Raw genomic sequence first — 27,909 nt, 5'->3', positions numbered from 1 at the left:
TTAGATTTATTTATTTATTTTCTCTTTGAATTGCTTCTTACAGTTGAGATCAGCTCTTAAAATAATAATGTAACACTTTGGAAGAAAAATGGAAGCCAAGAGGCCTGTGTTGGAGGCCAAAATGGCAAAAACTTCCAAAGCAACTATGTATTTCCCATTAGTGCTCAGATAACCAGGAATAAAGGAAATCCAAACACTGCAAAACACAAGCATACTAAAGGTAATGAATTTGGCTTCATTGAAACGGTCTGGTAATTTTCGAGCTAGGAAAGCTACAGTGAAACTGATGGTAGCTAGAAAACCCATGTAGCTCAAGACACAGTAGAACATGCTGAGAGACCCTTCATTGCACTGCAATATAATTTGCCCAGTCTGTGAGTGTATGTCAACATCTGGGAATGGAGGAGAGGTTGACAACCATGCTATGCAAATAACCAGTTGAATGAGCAAGCAGGAAATCACAACAGAAGTAACCATTTTTTTCCCTAGGCCTTTCTTCATTTTGTTGTCTGGCTTTGTGGCAATGAAGGCCAGGATTACAATGATTGTTTTTGCCAATAGGCATGAAACTGCAACAGTGAAAAGGAGACCAAAAGTGGGTTGCTGAAGAAGGCAGGTCAGCTTTGTAGGCTTTCCAATAAATAAGAGAGATGAAAGATAGCAAAGCAAGATGGAACCAAGAAGAACACAGCTGAGTGTCTGGTTGCTAGCTTTGACAATGGGAGTATGCCAATTTTTTAGAAAAGTGTGAACCACAAGACTTGTAATTACAACAAAAGAAACAGTAAGGGAAACCAAAATTTCCCCCAAAGGTTCTTGATAAGAAAGGAAGGAAATAATTTTAGGGATACACTGATCTTGGTTCTTGTTTGGATATTGGTCTTCTCGGCACTTGACACAATGAGCTGCATCTGAAATAGATAAACCCGGTCATTAGCTGGGATTATAAATACAATGTTTCTTCACTTTGCATAAAAATCATGACACCCAGGAACCTATGTATCTTTTCTCCACAGGAACTAGAGTTTGCTCAAAAGAATGTGGAAAGCCCATAGTAGGTTGCATTTACAGCTGTAGAGATGCCATGACCATTTTCATATAAGGTTTAGATTGCAGATGAATAATTCAGGAGACACTGCATGGATCAGTTGCAAAAACATAACTGTGTTGATCTGGAAAACCAGTATGCTAAGAATCTTGTAGCATCTTTGAGACTAAGGGAAAGAAAGAAGCTGGTAGCACAAGCTTTTGTAGACCTGAGCCAACTTCCTCATCTCATGCTACCAGTTTCTTTCTTTCACAAAGGCCCATAACAGATGTGCCAAATCAAGTGGCTTCTGGCTATTTGGGGGGGGGGGGGGTTAGATGATGCATGCTCTCAAAATGGCCAGAAGCTGTGCCTAGACTGCACCAAGCCAGCAAGAGCTGGCCCTTTTAGGAACAAATTTAATCTGCGTCTGACAGCTGCTGGTTTCGGATCATGGCAGTAGCCTGCTTCAAGAATGGGCCATGCAGTCGTTGCAGTCTTGACCCAATTGGAGCTGAAGTGGCTGGAGGCCAATCTTCCCAGGTCATATGCTTCAGCTCTTAGTCTCATAGGTACTATCTTTGTGTACTCAAAGCTAGACTGATCATGGTCCCACAGCTTTGATTTATCGTTTCTTCTGAAATATACCTCCCTGTGCTCAGAAATATATGGTCATCTTCATCATCTCACTGATATTGTTTATGCTCTGGAAGGGGCTCCCCCCCCCCCCCCCCCCACAGACATACATACAAAAATGGAAGTGAGCAGAGGTTGTTTCCTTTATTCTCCTTATCCCTGTGAGAGGAGAAACATTGTGAAGTAACTATCTCCATAAACAAATTCCATAGGTGATGAGAACCCTTCTTCATTTCAAAACACACCTACCCACCCATCCAAGCAACCCCCCCACACACTTTTTTTAAAAAAATGAGTGGAGATATGTGCTTTTATTTTGTTTTGTTCTAATTTGTTATCACATTGATTTACTTATGCCCCATGGAAAACAATACAAGACAGAAAGGTATGAAATAATTTCTCTTTGAGAAGACATTTCTAGAGCTGAGAAGGAACCATCAAGCAGATGGGTGGGAAAATGCAGTGTATGGCTGTACCAGTGCTGATCGTGTCAGGGCCGTGGAAACTGCATGTGCCCAGCTCCAATCTGGGTCACCACTATGGTCTTGAAAGGGGCCACCGGAAAGAGATACTTTGAGCCATTCCTTTTTGGCCCAGTTCTTCTGGACTGGAGCTGCTGTGATGTGACTTATGGCCTATTTGGGATGTGTGGTGTCTAAATACCATGCCCCCAACATGGTTGAATAGTGGCCTTTTTAGCCCATCTATTTGAGTCCTTTATAGTCATGTATTGGCACATTGACAATGTACTGACAACAAAATTCATGGCCACTCAAAAAAGGCTTTACTGGACTATTATGTGTGCTAGAACTTCCAGTAGTGGCACTAAGTACTTTGGAGATTATTGATATTTTAGTAGGCTTCCTTTAGAGTGCTAAATATTTAGCTTCATTTGAGAGGCACATCTTTAAACCTCTTCTTCCCCACTTCATACCACTCAACCACCATTCCCTGATTTTAAATAACCTTTAAATTTCTGATATGCTATAGCAAGCAAAGAAGGAGGTGAAAATGTTTGCTTTTCCTGATATTCTGGTTATGTGTACTTTCATATTTTAGATAAAATGAAGCATAACACCATCATAATGAAATTTGTTCCTGCTCTTTTGATTCAACACACATTTACTTGGAAATACAACCTGTTTTTAGTTTTTTAAAGGCAAAAATTTAATGTAAAACACACACACATACACACACACACACACACACACACACACACACCACCACCACCATTTACCATTGGTAACCATCAGAATGGTTTGAGCATCCGTATTACAATTGGGAATACACTGTATAGGATGGATGTTAATTTTTCTTCCTGTCCTACAATTGTAGTTCTGAGGACTATCCTGAAATAAACCCCTGGAAACTAAACAAAAGCTCATGATCTAGGAGCATTGTAAATAAACATTTAGTAACATCTGAAAATATTGTGAGAACATCTGTGTATTGTCACCTACCCTTGTGATCTGAAATCATGTCTTCTGAGCATGGAGTGCAATCATAGCAGCATATTGGTTTGCTCTCTTGAACTATCTTGCTATATCCAAGCTGGCAGCTTTCAACACATCTGGAATATGGTGGTATCTAGTCAGAAACATGGTAGATAGATTATTTAGGGGGAAAAAGAATGCATTAGTCCAGTCTTATTTATCTCAGGAATTTTTTGCTCACACTTGACTTTAATCACCACTTCTAATCAGATCCAGAATCACAACAGACTGTTAAGGACCTTCCATACTACAAAATTTGAGAAGGTTTGAGAAGTGACGCTAGACAAGTAGTTCTGGACTTCTGATTAGAGATTCTGTTGATTCTGCTTCAGATGGGGGTCTAGATGTGGAGATCACTTAGAGTGTATTTTTTTCCAGCATTCCAGGAAGACTGCCTTTGGAGGATTATTGGTATCAGGTGATGAAGGACAGAATGTGAACATCCCTGAGCATTTCTGATTTGATTGCTCATCTAGACCACTTTGAGATGAATCTGAAAATATTACCCCTTTGAATTCTTTAATTGAAAATGTACTGGAGGGTAATTTGTCACAGATGTGAATGCACTTAATTTTATATTCCACAAAATTTAACCATTACAGCCACTGAATTCTATTCTGTTATGATTCTTTCGATGTGCAATCTATTCTTACCTGCTCCAGTTTCTTATGCCACACTATGGAATCTTCAGTAATGGTGAACCTTTGACCTAATAAAATTTGCCCAACAGGGACTTTAAAGAAGGATTCATTGGGGAAAACAACCCAGTTGATGATATCATAGCTAGTATGAGATCCTCCATCCTCAAACAAGATTTCGTGCCCAGCTCCATTGTTAAACTGGATGTTTTTCATAAAAGAGAGAAGCTAGATTGGGAGACAATACAGCAATGGCAATGAAAAGGGATTCATAATTTATATACACCCAGGCTATAAGAATCAAGGTTTGCATTGGGCCTCTTCCATAGCCACCCCCCCCCAACAAAAAAAAAAAAAATTAAGCCTAGATATCTAAAGCTTGGCAGGAATGTTAAGGAGATTGTGACAGTGGGTATTTCATAGTTGTTTTGTTTGTTTTAAATGTGTTTCATTAATTTTAATTAACTAAAACCTGTCTGTGAGAGCCAGTATGGTATTTGAGCATTGGACTACAATACTGGGTGACCAGGGTTTGAATTCAGGTTCTACCGTGTAAACCCACTGTGTGACCTTGGGCAAATCACAGTCTCTCAGCCTCAGAGAATGGCCATGGCAAACCCCCTGAAGAAACTTGCCAAGAAAACCCCATGATAGGTGACCTTCCATGAGCTGGAAACGACTTGAAGGCACACAACAACAAAAACCCATCTGTAGCCTGCAATACCAAGCTAACGTCTATGAGTGGCACTGGGACTATGGTGGCAGATACTTGGTTACTCAGAATTAAAAGCTCTGAGGTTTGGTCTAAACACTTGCAGCTAGCTTTGCATGGGATACTATAAGATAAAGGTATTTCTTCTGTGTTTATATCAAAGACACCATAAGTTAAAGGTATTTATTGTGTGTATATCAAAGACTTGCTCCCTCACACTGCAATGTATGCATGACCCAAGCCACCTAACAATAGTAGGTATGTCATTCAAGGACAATAAAATAAAATAAAAATAAAAAGGTGCCATATCATTTACAGAATGTTTTTTTAGAACCATTTCCCTAAAACTGCTTAGCCAACATACATAATTATCATGCATACTAAGACATTTGCTAAAATGAATTACCTGCCATGGGTGAAAATTTGGATCCTCCAATTTCCACTTATTCCGCATGGATCCTTGTCTGGAAAGGTATATGGCATGTAAAGCATGTGCCACAACATAGGCAGCATTGTAGATACTGTAGCTCTCACCAGACATAGTGATCTCAAAAAAATGTGCAGGAAGATCCTCTAGTTTCTGTCCTCTACAGCTTCCACATTGTAAGTAAACACTTTTCCAGAGTAAACAGATAAAATCCATTAATGCTTTGTCAGAATTTAAGTTTTTAAGAAAGTCCTGGAATCCTGGCACAGATTTTGTATGGACTGTGAAAGAAAGTGCACCATGTAAAAGGTCGTTACCAATAAATTTTCTTTTGAATGTAATGCTAGGATACCACTGTGGAGGCAAAATCCAAACTTTCTTAATGGTGACCTCTCTGTTTTTCTCAAATCTTTCAAAGAAGATTATTAAAATATTGAGTAAACGACTGTCCATACTGACAATAATCACATTGGCATCTGTTGAAGCCAACCTTTGTATAAAATCTGGGATAGGTTCACCAGGTAAATTGTTAACATTATGATTTTTTTGTCTATGCAAGAAGGCAAGACATATACTGTTCTTGCCAAGCAAAGGGATCAATTTCTGTGCAAAGTTTTCACCACCGTCATCATCAGACACTAGAAGACCAATCCATGTCCATTTGAAATGTGAGAGTAGTTGAACAATGCCCATATGATAAGTATTTTCTTCTGGTGCCATCCAGTACAAAAAGGGAAAATAATTTTTATCATTGAATGTAGCTTCAAATGAACCATAAACGAACTAGTGGGAAGAAAAGGAAGAGTGTTAAATTCTGGAACAATAACTACTCTCCAAAGCAAATGCTAATAATAATAATAATAATAATAACAACCAAGATAAATACTAACACCGAAAAAAGGAGCCATGAAAAATATTCAGGGGTAACCTTTTTGGCCATGATATATTTAGCCTTGGGAAAAAAAACTGAAAAAAAAGATTTTATTGGCAAAATTCACATTTGAGTAACACTTTTTTTCTTGTTTCTGTGTGCCTTTAAGTCATTTATTTTTACTTGTGGCAACCCTACCATAGGCTTTTCTTGGAAGAATTTAATCAGAATCCTCTGAGGCTGAGAGTATGTGACTTGGATTTCCATGGCTGAGCAGGGATTTGAAACCTTGTCTCCCATCAACACTCTAGTTAATAATAATAATACTAATGATAATATTTATTTTAGCCCGCCTCTCCCTACGGTTCAAGGTGAGTTACAATAAAAATGATAAAATACAGTACATCATAAAATTTAAATTCAAATTGTTTAAAACAGTTAAAAATAGGCAGATCGTAAAAATAGCTATGGGCAGATGGGGAAGTCTTTTATTTTTTTAGTTGACTCTAGTGGTCCAACACTCAAGCCACTAGAGTCAACTAAAATCCCACAGAATTGTTATAAGTGCATTCAGATTCTCCAGACAGATGATGATGATGATGATGATGATGATGATGATGATGATGATGATGATGATGATGCACCCTCCAGAAATTGTTGGAATGCCACTCCTATCATTTCTTGCCACTGGCTATACTAGTTAGGGCCACTGGGATTTGCAGTCCAAAAACATCTGGAGAACCACAGGAATCCCACCTCTGGACTAGGTAACAGAAGTATTAGGGGGCAGGGAAGAAACTTGAAATCCAAAATGCAAGTCCTTAGGTATACATAGAATCATAGAATCATAGAGTTGGAAGAGACCACAGGGGCCATCCAGTCCAACCCCCTGCCATGCAGGAAATCACAATCAAAGCATCCCCAACAGATGGCCATCCAGCCTCTGCTTGAAGACCTCCAAGGAAGGAGACTCCACTACACTCCGAGGGAGTTTGTTCCACTGTCAAACAGCCCTTACTGTCAGGAAGTTCCTCCTAATATTGAGGTGGAATCTCTTTTCCTGCAGTTTGCATCCATTGCTTCGGGTCCTAGTCTCTGGAGCAGCAGAAAACAAGCTTGCTCCCTCCTCAATATGACATCAGTTAAATTTACTTCTAAGATGGAGACTGAGATATCCACTGGTTATTTATTTATTTATTTATTTATTTATTTATTTATTTAAATATTCTGCCTTTCTTCCAAGGTGGCTCACATATGAGTTACAACAAGGACCATGCATTTAAAAAAATAGTAGCAATTAAAAAAGCAAATAAAAAGGAATATTAGAACATCGATACTCTAAAATTATAAAATTGTGTAAAGCCATGACAAGAACAATAAAAAACAATGCAGTGCATGAATCTCATTAAAAACCTTTTCACATAGCCACTTGGTTGTCAAATGGTTGACCAAATTTTTTAAAAAAAGTATCTTTGCTGGCAAAAAGATAACAGGGATGGAAACAGCCTGGTTACCTCTGGCAGAAAGTTCTAGAGCCACTGAGAAGACTCTCTGTTGTGTCCTCACCAAGCCATAGTTCTTCTTTTCTGAAAATACAGAGGCCTTGGAAACATGAGTATTTCATCCATTTCTGAGATCTCTGATTTCCCCTCAGCCCTGATTTTCAGAACTGGAGATGTACCTTTACCTCTTCATCTCATGACATTGCATGTTATGTATCTTCAAGTGGACTTGGATTTATGGAGACCACATCACAGAGTTTTCTTAGCAAGATTTATTCATTGCCTTTCTATGAATCTGAGCAAGTGTGACTGGACCAAGGCCAACTAGTGGAGTTCCTTGGAAGTACAACACTCAAAACACTGTACCATGCTACTTAAAATTAAATGTTGGGCACCTTTCTGAAATTCCATTTCAATGTCTTTTGGTGGTAGTAATGGTCAACTGTGACATTTTATCAGTCTTGAATTCTCTATAAAGTTCAAAGATCTGGTCAATGGGTAACACCCTAGCCACTGAATGAATGAACATTTTCTCTCAATGGTTGCTGATAAGAGGCTACCATTTCATGATTGGAAAGGGGTATGGAAACCCTTGTCTTTTCTTCCAAGAAAATCTTGCAGCAAAACTATGTGCAGGGTATTGTGAGGAACACTGTAGCTACTACTGGAGCAACTGCAGGAAAATCTTCACCACCTTTATGAATGCTATATTATTTTTGTCATACTATTCAACATATTTCATATGGTTTGTATACATCAAATAAGCAATGCATTTGCATAAAATAATGTTTATGCTAAAAACGCTAGGTGCTAAATGTGGTCACACTTTCAAGTACACAGCCTCTTTGATAGCTCTGTAAAGAAAGTGGAGCACAACCGATGAGTAACACCATTCATATGTAAACATATATATACATACGTGTGGGATCTTGTAGATACTTAAGATTCCTGCCATCTCAATGGAATTTTCTACAGTCAGTCCCCCAATAACAGACAACACGTTTTTCTCATTACACCTGTAACTGGGTATATTTTGTCCAAACAGTAGATCCAGGAGAGTCTCATAGGTTACCTTTGAGTCAAATTGGTTGTCATAGATCTGGAATCCCAGTGTCTTATTGCTCAAGAGTCTTGGATTGCTATTGATCTCATGAATGGCAAAAGCCAAAGACAAAACATGTTGATAATGTTTAAGTTTTACGCTGTAGTAAGATTGATAGAGAGATACAGAAATATCAATTAGTATCACATTCTATTAACTTTCTCCTATCATCACAAACCACCAAGAATTGCTAAATGCCTACCAATTTGAGAAAGACAGTTTAAAGCTAAGGAAGAAGAAGAACATCATGCATGAACCAATGAAAAATGTGTTATTTCACATGAGAACACAGGCCATGGGTCATGAGCAAAGTGGAAAGTACTGCAGCCACACTAGTTACATGGATATGCCCAATAGAGAATTTAAAAATAAACCAGAAATCAACTGTATATAAAACTGCCTATTTGTTCAATAGGCAAGATGCTCAGGAAAATCACTGCTTAGCGTTTAACTACAGGGAAGTTGCTATCTCTGAAGAAAGAATTTCCAAGCCCCTCACCACCCCCCAAAAATATGTGCTAATGTCACAAAACATTACTTCAGACTTCTAAAAGAGCATCTCACTCCTTTGTTCTTTTACTCTCAATAAAATGTTTACTATGCAAGCTACCCAAATATTCCTGACAAACACTTCCATGATGTGGAAAGCTGCATCCCATCATCTCCTCCCAGTAAATCCTGGTATACTCTCTGGGAAATCAGAAGACTGGTGATAGTTATTTCTAAGTAGCTTACATAGAAATATTATGAGTCTTTTCCGGAACTTGTGTAAAATTGATCAAATTTATTGCAGTTTGTATCAGCGAGAGAACTCCACCAATAATTACATCTCCAGGCTTATATAAATTGTCTTGGATACTCCTAAAAGAACTGCATCTTCCATTTAGTTCTTCACTGACAAAAACACGGACGTTTAGCTGCAACAACAGCAGCAATAAAAAACACTCACATTTAAATATATGCCCACTCATCTCAAAACAGTACAACCACATTCTTCACACACACACCCTTAAACAAATGTGTTTGATTATCAGTTTATCCCACAATTTTGCCTTTTCCTCCTCCAAGCACTATGCCTTGTTCTGAGTGGAATTTTTGCATCCAGTATTCAAGTGAGTTCAGAATTTAACCACCAATCTTTTTAATCTGTAAAGTTTCTATTGTTACCTGAATTACAGAAAGGTCAGATTAAATAACTGTACTTTTAATAATTACAGAGTAGATAAATACTTCCCTGATGGCAAAGATTCTCTGTGAAGAAGGGAAAATACTTTTTTAAAAAAAATGTTTCCCCAGGTAACCATATGCTTCCTTTTGTAATATGAAACTATACACATACATATGATTCACAATGGCATTGCTATCTTAAATTAATAGCATTGTTATGAGGGGTAAGATAATAGAATTTTCTTCAACTAAATTCCACTACAGAATTTGCCATTCTATGTTTCAGATTTTTTCCAAGTGAAAATTGCACCGTGAAAATAAGATGATGGTTCAGTTGATTCCTTTTCTCATTATTTTATTGGCCAAATGTTCAATCACACAAAGATCCAGTGAAAAAATGACTTAATTCTGCCTTTGTAGCATTGCATAGATTCACAAAAAATAATACAAGAAATGGGGAAGGGAGGTAAAAGAAGCCATGTTCACATATTCTGTCAAATTGGGAAATTAACAAGAACAAAAAAACTTTTCTATGAGGGTGGGGTGACCAGAGGTCCTCCATTCCAGTTTTATGCCCAAGAGGAATTCCCAAATGTCCTCCTTCCAGCTTAATGCTCAGGGTTAATCCCAAAATGTCTTCCTTGGGGATCTATGCCCAGAGTTACCCCAAAATGTTCTCCCTGGGATCTATCCCCAGGGTTAACCGCAAAACATCCTCCCTGGGATCTATCCCCAGGGTTAACCTCAAAACGTCCTCCCTAGTGACAGCAGAGCCAAAAGTGCTCCGCTTTTATTTTGGCTGCCATGGTGGGAGCAGGCCAGCGAAAGGGAAATGTAATACATGCATACACATTTTATCAATATGTACCAATCTGTAGCACAAGCATTCACATCATCTGTCAAAAATAAATATTACCAAAAAAAAAGCCAGTTGCAAAGCGACTGCTGCAAGAGGGGAGGCACGTTTTGCTCACTGCCCATCCTCTGACATTTATCCCTCCCCCTGAACTTGGCCCAATCATGACCGGGGCCAAGTTCACATTTGCCGGCACCCGCTGGGGGGGGATTTGCCCCAGATCAGGTATGCAAAATCCCGATCTGGGTGTGTAAAAAGTGGCAGCAATGAGAGTGTCCCATTTTTAAACAGTGTTGGAAACCAAAATAAAATGCAGTGTGAATGGCCCCTACATTGGTAATTTGAAGGCTCTCGTCCAGCAGGCCGTTCCAAAGTCTGGGAGCAGTTGCAGAAAAGGCCCTCTGGGAGGTTGCAGTTAATCTGGTCTTTAAAGACTGCAGTAGATTCCTCCCAGAGGACCTGGATGTGCAGGGTGGATCATATGGAAGTAGGGGAACCCTTAAATAGGTTGGACCCAAGCAATGTAGGGCTTTAAAGGTAATAACCAATACCTTGTACTGCGCCCGGAAACTAATAGGCAGCCAGTGAAGTGATTTTAGGAAAGGTGTTATCCAGTCACTTCTAGTTTTTCCTGGCTGACATGTTTGTACAGTTGGAGTTTCTGGGCTAGGTACAAGGGTAGCCCCATGTAGAACACTTTACAAAAATCGAGTCATGAAGTTACCAGTGTATGTACTACAGTTTCTAGGTCCCTTACTTCCAGGAAAGGGCACAGTTGGCATATCAGCTGAAGCTGATAACAGGTGCTCCTGACCGTCACATTAACCTGATTTGTCATGTGAAACAATGGATCTAGAAGCACCCCTAGACTGCAAACACAGTCCTTTGAGGAGAGCATGACCCCATCTAGGACTGGAGGTTGCAACCCGATACCTGGTTTGGGGACCCCTACTGTAAGTACCTCCGTTTTGTCTGGATTCAACTTGAGCTTGTTTTTCCTCCATTACCTCTTCAAGACACCACTTGAGAGAAGACATAGAGAAGTATATTTGGGTGTCATCAGCGTACTGATAACACCCCACCCCAGGCTCTACTGAATTTCCAGTAAATAAAGAAACTATGGGCACAAATATGGCACTGATCCATGGCATAGTGGGGGTGGGGGGGGATTGCTGCCCTCCCATGTCAGCTAGCCAAGGAATACCTGTTCTTCTTTGACTACAAGGCGTCCAACTCCCAGAACCCTCAGTTGTAGTCCAGTGCTCAGTTTTACTTCAGGAGGATTACAGTTTACCAAAGATTCCCTTCCCTCATCTGAGTATTAGAAATGCCCTTCCGTTATTATGAATTTGTAATTACTCATAATAGCAAATTTTAAATGCAGTGAATGAGTTGGTGGTCACATGAGAGAACAAAAGATAATTTGGAGCATTTACACTGGGCTGTTGTTGTTACAATTTATGAGACAATTAGGTCAGAAAACACAGAGGATTGATTCCCTCTGTTGAATGTTTAGAGAAATATTTTTAGAGGACAAAAAGGAAGCTGATCAAAGAAGCTTTTCACCTGAGGCTCTTTGATCCTAGAGGCTACAAAAGAAGTTATACCTTAGCTTTCTCTCTTCAGGTAAAACTTCACATTGCTATTTTTATGCATTCTGACCTCAATAATATTGCTTGATGATGCAGAATGTGTCATTCCAGTTTGATGCAACTCTGAGCAAGGGGCTAAGTGCATTTTCCCAGCATTGGCTTCTCCATAGGTACGTCCCACTTTTCAGGTAGGATTTAGTTACAGTATGGCCTTATTCAAGGAACAGTAATGCCAGTTTTTCAGTACTAAGGAGAATTATACAGCAAGGAGGGGAGAGACAGAGGAGGAACTGTATTATAAATAATATAGTAACAGCTCAGTTTGCTTTTGTATGTTCTTTGTCTATATGGTGACTTCACAATCTGTCTTGAGTGAAGTTCATTCTCCACATGCAAGATATAGTTAGTGTCCTCCTTTTTCTCTTTCTACCCCACCATCAGCTGTAAAACCCACCTTAGATTCTGAGATACACTTTTCTGCTGAAAGAGAGGTATCTGCTGGTCTACCTCTGATGAGAGTTATATTAGATCTTTTTATAGTCAAACATCAAAATGGGAATGTTCTAGATATTATTTTTTTTCCACATGGGTTGAAATGTGAGGTTTATGTTCCACTCAGAGGCACATTTTAACAGCTTAAAATAAAATCTGAGTTTGACAGTTCAAGTTTTTGTTTCTGACATGGATACTTCTGGAGTATTTTCTATACACTCCATAACATTGTACCTGTTTGTTTGTTGTAGGTTAAACCTATGGTTATATTTTCTCCCCCAAAATTGATTATTTTAGAATATTACTGTACGGTGTCATTTTTACTGTTTTATATTTTTATCCCATCTGTTCCCTGCAAAATTAGAGTGGCATAAATTCATCTGATTTCATCTTTAGCACAACTTTGATCTGATAGTGATGAGGACCTCCTGGTAGAACAATAAGCTTCAGAGCTCAGTAGTTAAATGTTAAGAGTGCATTTCCCCATGAACAAATACTATTGAAGTATTAAATAGATTTTACATCTTCTGAGCTATTGCATCAGCTCAGCTTTACTGACCTCTTGGAAATATGACAATAACCAATAAGAGGCAGTACATTCACACTGTATAGGAGAAGGGTTGGGGCCCCTTTTAAGGTGCCTCTTCTGCTTTTTCCATCTTTGCCATTGTCTGTCTCACCCTCTATGTCAGTGTGAATATTCTGGTTGCTTCAGGGCAGGGTAGGAATTTTATCCCCTTTCCAAGGTGTTTTTTTCCATAGCCCACACTGTCATTTCAGGACATTGGCAATTGGCAGAGGTATGGACATAAATCGGTGATCACTTGGCATTCAGATGAACACCTATGGCAACCCCTTTGAGTAAAGGTTAGGCCTCCGAACCTGCTTCTTTATGTCTTGTAACTCTAAACTGGTAGGGAAAGAGACCTTCCTTGGGGCTGACCTGGGATATAAACCTCACTCAAGTTCGGTGAGTTGAGTGAGGAAATCTGAGGTTGACATTTCAGATGTGAGCTGACTGAGAAGAAACCCAACTTTGAGTTATCCCTGGTGCTCAGGTACTTTGCCTTGAGGAAACTCTGCAAGTGGTCTGGAAAATAGACCACCTCCCACAGCTGCTCCCACACCAGGTTGCTTCAGTCATTTTGCAGATTTCAAGAAAAAGTGTTTAAATCGGTGAATTTAAATAAAGTGGCCCATTTTACAACCCTTGTTTTGTTTCTGGTGTTGTTGTTTCCAAGTTGGTCAGCAAATGTATACTACAAGTCTTTGGAAACTTACCCATTAGCCTGGTGAGGAAACAGCCAAGTTGCAATTACCCTAGATATGTCATTTTCAATATAGTGAAACTTTAAAAAGAAAAGAAAAGAAAGAAATACTAGTCACAAAGGCTCTTTTTAAAACACTTTTATTACACATGGAATTGTCACTGGGTGTCTATGAAGAAATCATCCACAGAGAAAATGATGTTTATTTATAGAAAGTTTTTCTTTTCCTTTACTCCAGGGCAGTGAAATACTCTCTTGCAATTTGTTTTAAAAAGGTGTTAATATAGTATTGCTTTTTTCCATTCACAAACCATTTGTGTATCTTCCACAGATGAAGATAACTGTTTATGAAACATGGAAAAATCAAACAGACACTACAGAATTCATCTTGTTGGGATTTGGAAGACTTGAAGAGTTTCACATGTTTCTTTCTCTGGTGCTCATTGTGATCTACATCCTGACTATAACTGGAAACATCCTCATTGTTATTTTGGTTATATCTGAACAGCACCTTCACACTCCCATGTACTACTTCTTAGCAAATCTATCCTGTTTGGAAGTTTGCTATAGTTCAACCATCATGCCAAAGATGCTCATAGATCTTCTAACTGGTGACAAATCCATTTCCCTCTCAGGCTGTTTCACACAGCTTTTTTGCTTTGGCTGTCTTGTAATTGTTGAATGTTATCTCCTGTCGGTGATGTCTTATGACAGGTATATTGCAATCTGTAAACCACTTCACTATGCAACTATTATGAATGGCAAGGTTATTCTCCAATGTATGGCTGTATCATGGATCTCTGCAACATCAATTGTAATTGTTGTCATATCTCTAATTTCACAATTATCCTTTTGTGGCTCCAAGAAAATTGACCATTTCTTTTGTGATTTCAGTCCATTACTTCAACTGTCCTGCAGTGACACAAGCCACATTAGATTATTAGCTCTTATATTTGGGTCAATTGATATCCTGCCCCCATTCATATTGACTGTCACATCTTACATTTGCATCATTACTGCCATCTTGAAAATTCCATCCACCACTGGAAGACAAAAAGCATTTGCCACTTGCTCCTCTCATCTCATCGTGGTCACCATTTTCTATGGAACACTAATGATTGTTTACCTACTACCAAATTCCAGCACACTCAGAGATCTTAAAAAGGTGTTTTCAGTCCCATACACCATCCTTACACCCATGGTTAATCCTCTCATATACAGTCTGAGAAACAAAGAGGTGAAGGAATCTTTGAAAAATGCTGTGAGAAAACTAATGAGTTTCAATGAAAAGGAAAGTATGGAACCCAGGATATAATATTCAGTCATAGTTTGTTTAAACAGTGGTCTGTTAACCACCACAAGATGTGGACTGTGACAACTGGGATTGCATGACTATCTCTTTACTCAGTTGTTGTTTTGATGGCTTACTTATCCCTGGCCTGGAACAGACAATCAAAAAGAAGTGGCTTCTGGCTGCTTTGGAGGCATGGCATTTAAACAACGCATGACAGTGCAGTTTGGGTTCTGTGGCCATGGTCCACTTTCAGAGCAGGCCCTGTGGTCAGCAAGGACCTGATCCGCTCACAGCCAGAGTGGACTCAGGCTGCTCTTTCTCATCTATCTTCTCCAGCCCTCAATCGTTTATGCATTTCCTATGAAATTATATCATCATGTTGCTGTCTCCTTTAAAAATTAATCATTTTAGATATAAATCATACAACTTCCAGGGGAAAAAAGATGGAAATAACAAAAAGAAAGGGTATTCAGTGGTATGATGATATATCTGGCTTATGTGTGTGTGTTGATAATGATTTCTGCTAACAATATGTTGGTCATTTGCAATATTTAAACACACAAACGCACACACATACACACTCATGCCAAGAATGTATCATCAATGCATCATCATTCAGAAGTATTCAGTTTGATGGAAATAAATTGAAATATAGATTTTAAGACATGTGGAGCATGCATTAATATTTGAACTTGCATTCTTATATCAGATTTAATCAAACCATCCTCCCACCACATTTGTTTCTGCCTTTTCATGGTGGTGGGATTGCTTACTCCTGTGAGGGAAGAGACTATGCTGCTAGTAGGGTCTTCAATGTCAAATAGACTTTTGTTGAGGAGCAACATTAAATGTGCCAAAAATCTACTAAGCTGTAGCAATAATGGTTGTGACACTGACAGAGAATCTCTCAGAGACAGCAACATAATAGCAAACATTTGTTAGTACTGTGCAGAAGGAGACATAGTAAACCCCTTTTGAAAGTCTTTTACCACAAAAAAATGAGACAATCAATCAAAAATGAAACTAGAAATAGTGCTAGAAGATGAAACTCCTAGGCTGGATGGCACTCAACAAGATACTGAAGTACAACAGAAGACATCTACAAGTTCTACAGATATTGTGGACTGCTTACAGTAATCGGTAAATAAATGGATCCCAGAGCAAATTAAACCTGAACTCTTCCTGGAAGCCATGATGACTAAACAGTCTGTTCCACTTTGGGAACATCTTGAGAAGTCATCATTCACTAGAAAAGCATGGTAACTTAGAAGACAGCAGGAAAAGAAAAATCTGCATTACAGATGGATAATCTCAATCAAGGAAGCCCTTATCCTGAGTCTGCAAGACCTGAGCAGGACTATTAATGATAGGGTGAATTTCAGGTCTCCCATTCATAGGTTCACCATTAGTTCACTTGGTGATAGTTAAAAACAACAATCTTCTTGAACTATTTTCAGCTAATATTCCTGAACTGGCCACAAGCATCTGGCTCCCAATAGTTAAATGACTCCCCATGCCAACTTCACTGAGGACAAAGGGAAGTATGTGCCAAATGCCTTAGGAATAAACTGCATGGTATATTGAAGTTTTTGTAACTGAAACACCTAGTGTAATTTTCTTTGTGGAAAAAAAACAGTTGTGGGGAGGAAAATTATGTCAAGATGATGATATGGGGAGAGGAGGTTACAGTCCCCACTCCAGCCATTTCTCCATCTTAAATCAAATCTATCTAGCATCATTTTCATTTGAAACCTTTTTCTGAACTCATCTTGTCAGAAGGATTTCCCCCACCTTGAGATGTACTGAGGTCTGAATAGCTTCCCAGATCAAAGATCTGTGAAGAAGGTTCACATGCCAATAATGTTTCAATCATATTTTGGGGGTGGATTTACTACTTGAAACCACATCAGCTCAGTGCTAGCTGGTAGCTTCTGTGTCAGTAGAACACTGGATCTGTTCCTGGTTTTAATTCAAGCTATTTTTCTGTTTCAGGAAAGTGTTCAGTTCCTTGAAAAAAAACCTTAAAGTTCAGACTGAAACCCGAAACTCATTCACTAGCCTACTGACATGCTACCACTGTAGCAATAACAATAGCATTTACATTTCTATACTACTTAATAGTGAACTCTAAGCATAGTTTTTTGTGGGTTTTTCAGGCTATGTGGTCATGTTCTAGAAGAGTTTATTCCTGACGTTTCGCCATCATCTGTGGCTGGCATCTTGAAGACGCCAGCCACATATGCCGGCAAAATGTCAGGAATAAACTCTTCTAGAACATGGCCACATAGCCCGAAAAACCCACAAAAAACTATGGATGCCAGCCATGAAAGCCGCCTCTCTCTCTAAGCAGTTTACAATCTGTAATTCAATTGCCTCCAACAAGCTGGGTACTCACGCATTTTACTGACATAGGAAAGGATGGAAGGCTGAGTCAACCTGGGAACCCTGGGACATAACTCATAATCTTGTGGCTGCATTAACAGCATTTAACCACTGCACCACCAGGGCTCCATTATTACTGTACCACCTACAAGATATAGTTGAAACCAAACTATATTCTAACACCCGAAGTGTAAGCAGAGTTGTGACTGTAAGAAAGGATCTTGCTTCAAGGACAAAATGAAATGTGCAAAGGAATGATGGGATTCAGAGCTGAGTGTTTTTAAGGTATATGTTTCTTATTAGTGGAGGACACTTAAAGTTTTTGATAATCACACAGTGATGATGTAACTACTGAATACAAGAAACAGCACAACATCAAGTGATATGAAAATGTTTCAGTTTCACACTCATTGAGGGTTTTGTTATTGTTGTCTTTTAAAAAAACAACCTCTCCTGCAATTTGTTCCCATTACAATGTATCCTGCACTAAAATTTGTCAACATTTCAATACATTTTTTCTTAACAAATATATTTATTTGCACAATTTACCTAATTTACATTAGGTTTCTCAATCTCAAAGTGTACTTCTTTTTTTCAATGAATGCACATTTTTGCTGTACTCATTATAAACCATGTATTTAAGGTGTGTACTGCATTTCTCAAAAGCCTCCTGTAAGCCTTAGAAAATTGCAAATCATTAAAGTGGCAGGCACATTTTCTTGCAAAAAGTGTCTTGAAATACAATAATATTACCTTCATTGAGACTCAAAGCCAACAAAATGTATTTCTATACCTAAGTGTATTGAAGAAGCTATGTTATTACAGCCTACTGGACCACAAAGCAAAAATAGTTGACATAGGAACTCTTGTGTATGTATAAGAGGGTCAGCATGGTGTAACGGTTTGAATGTTGAACTATGCCTCTGGAGATCAGGATTCGAATCCCTGCTCAGCCAAGTCACCTTCTTTCAGTCTCAGAGGAAAGCAAAGACAAACCCCCTATGAACAAATCTTGCCAAGAAAACCGCATGATGGGTTCATGTTAGGTTTGCCATTAATCAGAGATGACTTGAAAGCACACAACTCTTGTGTCCATTTTCCCTCAACATATATTTTTCAGTTCATTCCCCCATTTCCTAAACTGTATTTGCAAAGATTTTACAACTGAAAAGTTGTTCCTGTACATTTTCCTCAAATGCATACATGGTGTCGAACCTTTTTTTTTCTTCATCTGAAACACATTTTACTTCCTTCAGAGAATGAACTGAAATCATCTTTGTAAGACCTTACAACAAAAACTGTATACATGTTTATTCAAAAGCAGGTTTTCATGGTGTAGTGGTGTTCCTTGCTAGGAGTTCTGCTTTACTGAGCACTTTAAGAGAGGAAGTCAGACTTCCCTGGAGTCATTCTCTCAGATGCTAAGGAAAGCAGCCTGATCATGGATACAAAGAGGAAAATTTATGCAAGAGTGTAGTTTTATGTTAGCAAAATAATTTCAATTTGTTTGCCCTCATCTAGTCCTCACTTTGTGGTCTTCACATTCTTGACCATTTCTTTTGTGATTTCACCCCAGCGATAAAGCTTGCCTGTAGTGATGCCCAACAGATAGAATTAATAGCTTTTATTCTTTCTCCTTTGGTAGCTCGTGTCCCATTTCTTTTGACCATGATATTCTATAGTTTGATCATTTCCAATATCCTGAGAACACTATCAAACACTGGGTAACAAAGACCTTTTCCAATTGCTCATATCATCTTACTGTGGTAATAGATTTTTATGGGATACGCATCATTGTCTATATGTTTCCTAAAACTAAAACTCTGAAAGACCTGAACAAACTCTTCCCTATCTTTTATACAGTTTTAAACCCCATCATCAGTCCTATTGTATATTGCCTTAGAAAAGGGAAGTAAAGGCATCTATGAATAAGCTTTCCTGTCAATTGTTTGTTTTGTTTTTTTAAAGAAGGATATCTGCAATGTTCAAGGGATGCAGTGGTTTAGCAGTTAAATGCTGATTCTGACAATTGCAGGGTCGACAGGTTGGCAGTTTGAAATCCAAATGCCATGTGGCGGGGTGAGTTGCTATCACTAGTCCAGCTTCTGCCAACCTAGCAATTTGAAAGTATGTAAAAGTGCAAGTAGATAAATAGGTGCCACTTTGGTGGGAAGGTAACAGTGTTCTGTACAGTCATGCTGGACACATGGACATGGTGTCATCTTTGAAAATGCTGGTTCTTTGGCTTAGTAACAGAGATGAGCACCACCTTCTACAGTCAGACACAGCTAGACAATATTGTCAAAGAGAAAACCTTAACCTTTTTAACTTTTATGCTTCAGTGTATTCTCTAGATTAGGATAGAATCCACAACTGAACTGTGCATGACATTTAAATTAAATCAATTAATAAACTTCTACCACACAAATGAATATTTATTGTATGGTTTATTGTGGGGAGGAGGGCTCCAAATAAAATATTTCTTGATAAATTAAAGAGTCACCTTACAATTGTCTGAAACGAGAATTTGATTTCCCAAGTATATGGGTCTTTCTGTTCATCTCAGGTTTCAGCATAATAATGTAGCATTTAGGGAAAAAGATGAAACCCAGTAAAGCACTGCTGGAACCCAAGATAGCAAAAATTTCAACAGCCACCATATATTTTCCTTTATTACTCAAGTAAGCTGGCACAAAGGACAACCAAACAGAGCAAAACACCAACATGCTGAAGGTGATCCATTTGGTTTCATTAAAACCCTCAGGTAGCTTTCTGGCCAAGAATGCTACAGTGAAGCTAACTATGGCAAGAAAGCCCATGTAGCCTAGTACAACATAAAACAGGGAAACCGACCCTTCATTACATAAAAGTGTGATTTTGTCATGTTCTGATGTTTTTTCCATATCTGGAAAGGGGGGAGATGTTCCCAGCCAAATGCTGCAGATTCCAGCCTGAATAAGGGAGCAAAACAGAACTATGGAGTTGGTCAGTCTTTTCCCAATCCATCGCCGCCAGTTACTTCCTGGGTTTTTAACCAAAAAAGCCAAGACAACCATGATGGTTTTTGCCAAGAGGGAAGAAACGGCCACTGAGAATACGATGCCAAAAAATGTTTGGCGTAGAAGGCAGGAAACTTTACTTGGTGGTCCAATGAATATCAAGGAGCACAGAAAGCACAGGAGGAGGGAGATTAGAAGAATGAAGGTAAGATCACAATTGTTGGCTTTCACTATTGGTGTGTCCCGGTATTTAAGAAATATTCCTAGGACCCAAACTGTGATGAGAGAAAGAAATCCTGATGTAAGAGCCAAAATAGCTCCTAAGGGTTCTTTATATGAGAGGAACACAATCTGTTTTGCAATACATTCATTACGGCTGCCATTTGGATACTGGTCTTCTGAACATTTGTCACAATTATCCATATCTGGGGGAAAAACAGGAAAGATTTATGATAACCTTTATTAAAGTCAAAAACAATATAGTTTGAGCCATCTAAAATAAAATGTATTTAGGCCTCTCCTGGGTCTAAAATGGACCACGAAGGGAGAAAATGCATCCTTTGTCCTTTAGGGGGCATTTGGGGTGGGGTGGGGATGGAGATTTGTGGTGTGATGGAGTAACCCATCAAGTGCGTTTATGCATCTTCACACACATCGTGACATATTTCCAATCAGAAAATACAGACAACTTTGATGATGTATATAAATAAATACATTGCACCAATTTTTAGTTTTATCAGAGAAGATATTTTGTAAACGTAGTGGTTCTTAATTCCTCATCCAACATAAGTGAGCAAAATGTTGCTCACCCCAACATACATTAGATTACCATATGATGGGGTATTGATATAATAGGGATAATTCACACTAATATAGTACTGCTGAGAAATTCCTCTCCCACCACACTCACATCTACAGTAGGCATTTCAGCTAAATTGAGAAGGATCGGAGAAGCCCAAGGATGGTTAGAAGATGAGATAAATATCCCTACTAATCAAAAAGAGCCAGACTTCAAACCTTTAATCCTTGGCTCCACTATACTGTTGGTGCAGACTATAATCTTGGGTGTTCAGGTCTCCAGCCTGAAAAGTAACACTGCACAGATATATCCTGACAGACAAAGATTTACACAATGGACACATACCCTTCTGGCTAGAGATCTCTCCTTCTGTACATGGAACACAATCAAAGCAGCATGATAACTTCCCAGCTACAACCGCTCTTCTGTACCCAGGATGGCAACTTTCACTGCACACAGAACGTGGGATCTAAGCACAAAACCATCTATTATTCTTAGGAAAAATTATTTTTAGAAGCACAAGAGTGTAGTACCAAAACATTTGCTGAAACTGGCCAACATCTATCTACCATGTCATACTGGCCTATATCCAATTGCAAATTCAACTGGAGTAGACTCACTGATTCAGTAAACAAACAATTACATACATAATATTTAATGAAAGTGGCTATTCTACCTGGGATTAGTAATTGGATTTAGGCCTCTGTTTTCAGCAGCAGACAGCCCAGTACAGTGGTACCTCGGGTTACGAAATTAATTCGTTCCGCGGCTAATTTCGTAACCCGAAAAACCTTCGTAAGCCGAATTGCCATAGGCGCTAATGGAAAAAAAGCCGCGGCTCTGCCGCGGCTCCATTGAAAACAGCGCCGGGGTTTTTTCGTAACCCGAAAAAACCTTCGTAAGCCGAAACAATAAATCCCTATGGGATTTTTTCGTATCCCGAAAAATTCGTAAGCTGGGTAATTCGTATCCCGGGGTACCACTGTACTTCTTAGAAACCCAAAAGGAGCTATCAAAGGCAAGAGGAGCAACAGGTTTTCATAGATCCAAAATCTGATGGTTTCTTTAGTTAGTTCAGTCAGTAGTCATAGTGTAACCGCCAACATTTCACAGAATGAAAACAGAGGCACATATGGCCAAAGATCATAAGAGTGTGATTAAGATGGCAAAAGTAATTAAATGAGGAAGAGCACCAGAGCTAGGAGAGACTGCAGCAGGTTGGTTTTGCCTGAGCTTGTTGAGAAGAGTAAGATTCTACCCCTGTCACTCCTCTCCCCACTGCTGAGTTAATTCACCACAAACTACTTTTGAGCCAGTTAGTGGTAACTGAAGTAAGTTGGGCACAAAATGGGAGGAGAAGAGAAAAATAAGAACATTTTAAAAACCTTTAAGAAAAAAAGTGAGACAACAGATGATTAACTGAGACTGTCCCTAACAAATCAGGACAGTTGGATAGTTGTAGGAAGACAGGAGGAAGGCTGCAATTATCAGAACTGGACCCTTTGAGACAATTACTCATCACACTACAGATTGCTGGCAAGAGGGGGTCAGGAAACACCAGTCTGCTGCCCCCTGATCATCAGCAGAACAGACTTCTATTGCTTCACGTGGCTGCTGCTGCCTATTAAGATTGTTTTGGAAGATCCTGCAACACACTGACAATACTCAGGCAAAAGTGTTATGGACTCAGTGCAGGAATTTCTTTTACCCATTTCTTATTCTGAGAAAAATGTATGCATACTATCCAATGTTTAGAACTGGGTTTTATTTAAAAGAAAAAGAGAAGAAAAAGAGATATCATAGTGTATGGAATAAACAGAGTAGATTGTTTTCATCAAAGGAAAACATTAATTACTATCTGCTAGTATACATACTGAACTTTACATTACTGCTTTGACTCTTAAATGTACTGGTGAGAGATAAGGTTGGAAAGCAATGGTCTTGACCTGGTTATATCTGTTGTTCCACACCACAGTTTCATCATTGATGGTGATGGTGAGATCCATGGCAGACTGATGTTCCAGACTTCCAACTTGGATAGCCACTGGGGAATTATTAGGCAATATGATCCAGTTTAATATGTCATACCCAGAATACAAGTCACCATTCTCATCAAAAAATACCTCTTCACCAGCACAATTGTTAAATCGGATATTCCTCAAGAAGGAGTGAAGCTAAATTGTAGGGGAAAACAAATAGAGTTTCAGTTCCAAATATAGTCATACCAATATGTTTACATTGCTTAGCAGAGCAGCATGCTATGTAATTTCAGGACTATTGTCACAGGAGTTCATTTTCTTTTTATCCACTTTCTTCCCTGTCCAACTCTCACATCCATACATGGTGATGAGGAATACAATAGATTGGATAATTCTAACTTTAGTGCTCAGTTGCATATCTTTACTCTTTAGGATCTTGTCTAGTTCTTTCATCACTGCCCTTCCCATCCCTAGTCTTCTTCTTATTTCTTGTGTCTGTTCTGATCAATGTTTGACCCAAGGTCTTTAATTATTTCTACATCCTCATAGTCCAGTTTGCATTTAGATTCTGTATGGTCATTATTTTTGTTTTCTTTATGTTCAACAGCAAGCCTGCCTTTACTCTTTTTTCCTTAAACTTCCTTAGCAATTTTTCACTAGAGTCATCTAAATTTGTATTGTTTTGTTTAAGATTCCTGTTAGTGTTTATTCATATAACAGTATTATAATACAGATGCTTACCTGCCATGCCTGAATATCAAGGAGTTCCACATTTCTTTTCTTCTTTAAATGGAGAGAATATATTTTATGTAAAGCGTGAGCTATGGCATAGACAGCATTGAAAATACTGTAGCTGAGACTAGATGTCTTCATATTGAACAGGTCAACGCTGACATCCTTTAGCTTTTCAGTCCCATTACATTCAGGCCAGGCAGGATCCAGCATGAAAAAAGGCCATGAGCACTTGAAGACTTGGGCCCAGAAGTTTTTCAGATAAAAATCATTTGAGTATTGCTGAGGGTCAATACTACTAAGAAAATCCTGGAACCCTGGAATCTCACGCTTAGGTACGCCTAGGGAAATAGCACCATGGAATGCTGTCAAGTTCCAGGGTTTGTTGCTAAAATGGGAGGTGAAGTCCCACACGGCTGTTATGATCCAAACTTTTCCACCAGTCTGGTTTTCTGACAGGGCAAGATTTAGTAAGATTAGCTTATCAGTTTCTCCATGAACAACCATAACATTGGACGATAGTTTGGAAAGCCAGGTGGATAACTCGTTCATTGGTTCTACATCAAACTGACAGTAGTCAGGCAAAAGTAATGTGGACTCAATGCAGGAATTTGTTTTACCCATTTCTTGGGAAACTACGCTGGTAAATTTGACACCATCTTCATTATCTGGAGCAATTAAGCCAACCCACTTCCAGCCAAAATGCAACAATAAAAGGCCCATGCCAACAAACTGTGACAATTCATTTGGAACCATTCGGTAAAAGGAAGGAAACTGAGATTTGTCACTCAAAGCAGAGTCAAATGCACCATAGCTGATCTATGAGGAAAAGCAGGTTTATTTTCCAAAGTTTGTGAATTTCCAGAAACCCATATGAACTGCACACTATTAACAATTTTCATGTTATATGGAGTTTACATCAATTGAGTTCCATGACCATTAATGACATTCAGCATACATAAAAGAGAGAGAAAATAAGAAAGAAAAAGAAATGGCAACAATATTTTCGCACATGTGTTTCTGTTGTGGCTAAATCTGTAAAAAAGTGATTAGATATAGTGATGTTTTCACTTATTCTGCAATTCAAGACTTCCAGCCTATATATAAAAATAAAGTATATTCTCCCTACTATTTCCTTTACAGCAATATGTAGTATTTGGAGGTAGCCTTCATTGTATGCATGACAATATACCTCAGTACACTTTCCATTCCTTCAGGGCAGTTGTCCATTTTTGCTGTGCTTTCCTTTGAGACTTGCTTTGTCTTTTCTTAGGCTGCATCTGCACTGCAGAAATAATCTAGTTTGGTGCCACTTTAACTGCCATGGCCAAATACTATGGAATTATGAGATTTGTAGTTTTATGAGGTATATAGCCTTCTCTGACAGAGAGTTCTGTTCCCCCAACAAATTACAAATTCCAGAATTCCATTGATTCATGGCAATGAAAGTGGTATCAAACTGGATTATTTCTGCAGTATGGATGCAGCCTTAGATTGTCTTATCCACATGTTCAAATCAACATAAAGCTTTGTAGAGTAGGATAAAATTTTACAGAATACTCAATACAATTGTATCTAACATGATGATCCTGAAATCCTTGACAATAAAATACTAAAGATACAAAAATAACTACTGTCATTACCTGGAAAGTTTCATGCATGAGGCAGAGTGGTACATAAAACCCAGTCTCTTCTCTTTCACAAAGACTACAACTTAAACCCTATTAGTAGAGTATTAGGAGACTAGAGTAGAATCACTGAATAAATGAATTTAGCTACATGTTGACATACCATTCAACAATTTATTTAATGGCTGAGACTAACCAACAGCATTCCAGTCATTATCTTCCATTTTCTTTTGCTTAATCTGTTGCTATGAGGACAATGGACATTTCTATATTAACCAAAATACAGATATTTGTACTCTTGGGGTGCGTGGTGGGTGTATAGCTGAGGGGCAATCCTCCTAGGGAAAGTAATGCAGCCTTCTGTTCTACATCACTTTTACTAAATCAGTTCTTAAACAAATTTTGAAAGATCAGCAAACTGCATCTTTCCTTTAACCTTACCTGTGGAATCTTGTATATCTTTAGGAAGTTTGCTATGATGATGGTTATGTCAGACCTCAGACCTCCAATAAGTGAAATAAGCCATTTTCTATCACAGTTGTAGTTAGGGAGCTTGCTATTTTTTCCAGACATTAAGCCTATAGTATTCAGATACATTTTTTGTGGAAACAAAAAATCCTGAGACATGTGAATTCCCAGTGTGACATTGGGTAAGAGGGTGACATCTTTATTGATCTCCTGTACTGTAAACAAGAAGGCCAGGAGGTACTGAAATGTACTGGGAAATAGTCTGAAATGGAAAATCATTGGCAATATAATGGCAGTAATTTCTCAGTAGATCTTTACAAGATTATTGTTAACAGTTAGTCACTGAATTTGTAAGCTGGCACCTTGGAAATGCATTCATTTTGTGCTCACTGGAACAAAACTACTATATTGTTGTTATTTGTTGTGTGCCTTCAAATTGTTTCTGACTTATGGAGACTCTTTATGGAGACTCTAAGACTAGCCTATCACAGAATTTTCTTGGCAGGATTTGTTCAGTGGAGTTTTAAGGCTCTGCTGTTTTATAAGCAAGCCATCAACTCCACTTCTGCTTTGCCAATAAAAGCTAGTTTGACATGGCAAGTTAGACTGAAATAGTACATTAGTGCTAATGAAGCCACCATCTAAACTCAAGGAATCTTAATTCCACATCCTGTTCTTTTATCAGCAAGACACTGACACAACCTGCCCTTTGGACAAAATTCCCAGTGAAAGATAATGTGAAAGTGCACTTTGGATCGAAATAGTCATAATCAATCTAACACAGACTTGAGGACACAAAAGGCTATTGCAAACAATGGACTCAAACCAAATTGTTTTGAAGTGATTGAGGACAAACATTGTATGTCTGTGTATGTTTGACAGAGAGAGAGAGAAAGGAAGGAAAACATGGAGATAGTTACAACCATACCGTTTTGAAGAAAAAAGAAAAAGAATGAAAACAAAACACCTGCATTCTGGTTCCGTGTGCAAACTTTGTCTGATGACTGCTGTTAACATACATTTTTGTTGATTTATTTACTTCTTGAAAATAATAATAATAATAATAATACCAACTTTTAACATAGTTTAAGGGACATTATTCCTCTGCCCAGACTTGTAGATCACACTGAACCAAGAAATCTTAAGACTAAAACAGTATGTGAATTGCACAATGAATAATTTCATGTTTTGCTCAAGATAATTGCTTTCCTTCATAAGAAACTATATCTCTCCTGCCATGTAATAATATGACATATGGTTTAGCCCTTTGTATACTTCATTACAGAGTGAGAATTTGAATCCAGATTTCCCTAGAACCATTTCCTATCAATTACATTGTAATGTTGTCAGACAAGTAACTCACTGGCTCTGGATGAATTATATCAATAAGTGTGCTTACAATGCATCCAATAAATAAGAAGAAGGTTCTCGTTCAAAGGTACTATTGGACTCAATCACTGCAAGAAAATTAGAGAAGATGCCACCAATGATAATATCTCCGTCTTCATAATACTCATTGTTGCTAAGTTTTCTCAAAGCACATGTGTGACATTCAATCTGAATAGGAGGTTGAGATATCATCAGCCACAGTAACAGTATCCAGTAGGACATTTTGAAGCTAGGGAAAAGAAATTTCTAGGAAAAAAGCATGCTTCCAGGAATAACCAAAGTAGGGTCTCCTGATGAGACCTATGGAATAAAAGGGGTGAAATTAGACAGTAATGAGAATAACATGGTTTTAGGAGGACAGAGAGCACAAATAACAATATAAGCACACACAATATGGATTTCAAAGACATATACATTTCTGTTCCATGGGTCAAAATTGGAAAGATCATAGATGTG

At 38.4% G+C, this 27,909-nt stretch overlaps 1 protein-coding gene across 1 annotated transcript; it reads right to left on the bottom strand.

The window, feature by feature from the left end:
• Positions 1–6: 6 nt before the first annotated feature.
• Positions 7–26,169, bottom strand: LOC121933707 (vomeronasal type-2 receptor 26-like). The gene is made up of 7 exons (XM_042473693.1): positions 26,038–26,169; positions 23,978–24,787; positions 23,147–23,431; positions 22,560–22,613; positions 21,603–21,726; positions 20,382–20,883; positions 7–409 (listed from the first exon to the last, which is right to left on the bottom strand). The coding sequence occupies exons 1-7, from the start codon at positions 26,167–26,169 to the stop codon at positions 7–9; spliced, it is 2,310 nt and encodes a 769-aa protein (XP_042329627.1).
• Positions 26,170–27,909: the final 1,740 nt, after the last annotated feature.

The sequence above is a fragment of the Sceloporus undulatus genome, chromosome 6, assembly GCF_019175285.1.
Source record: "Sceloporus undulatus isolate JIND9_A2432 ecotype Alabama chromosome 6, SceUnd_v1.1, whole genome shotgun sequence".
NCBI classification, from domain to species: domain Eukaryota; kingdom Metazoa; phylum Chordata; class Lepidosauria; order Squamata; family Phrynosomatidae; genus Sceloporus; species Sceloporus undulatus.
Note: the sequence above shows the minus strand (reverse complement) of the source record. Positions and strands in the feature narration are given on the sequence as shown.

Coding starts and splice junctions, on each gene's coding strand:
- LOC121933707 (XM_042473693.1), bottom strand. CDS start 26,169: ATGTCTGGAAAAAATAGCAAGCTCCCTAACTACAACTGTGATAGAAAA. Junction 21,727..22,559: donor CACTAACTGGCTCAAAAGTA/GTTTGTGGTGAA, acceptor TTTTGTGCTTAG/ATCCCACGTTCTGTGTGCAG. Junction 20,884..21,602: donor AGAGATCTCTAGCCAGAAGG/GTATGTGTCCAT, acceptor TTTTTCCCCCAG/ATATGGATAATTGTGACAAA.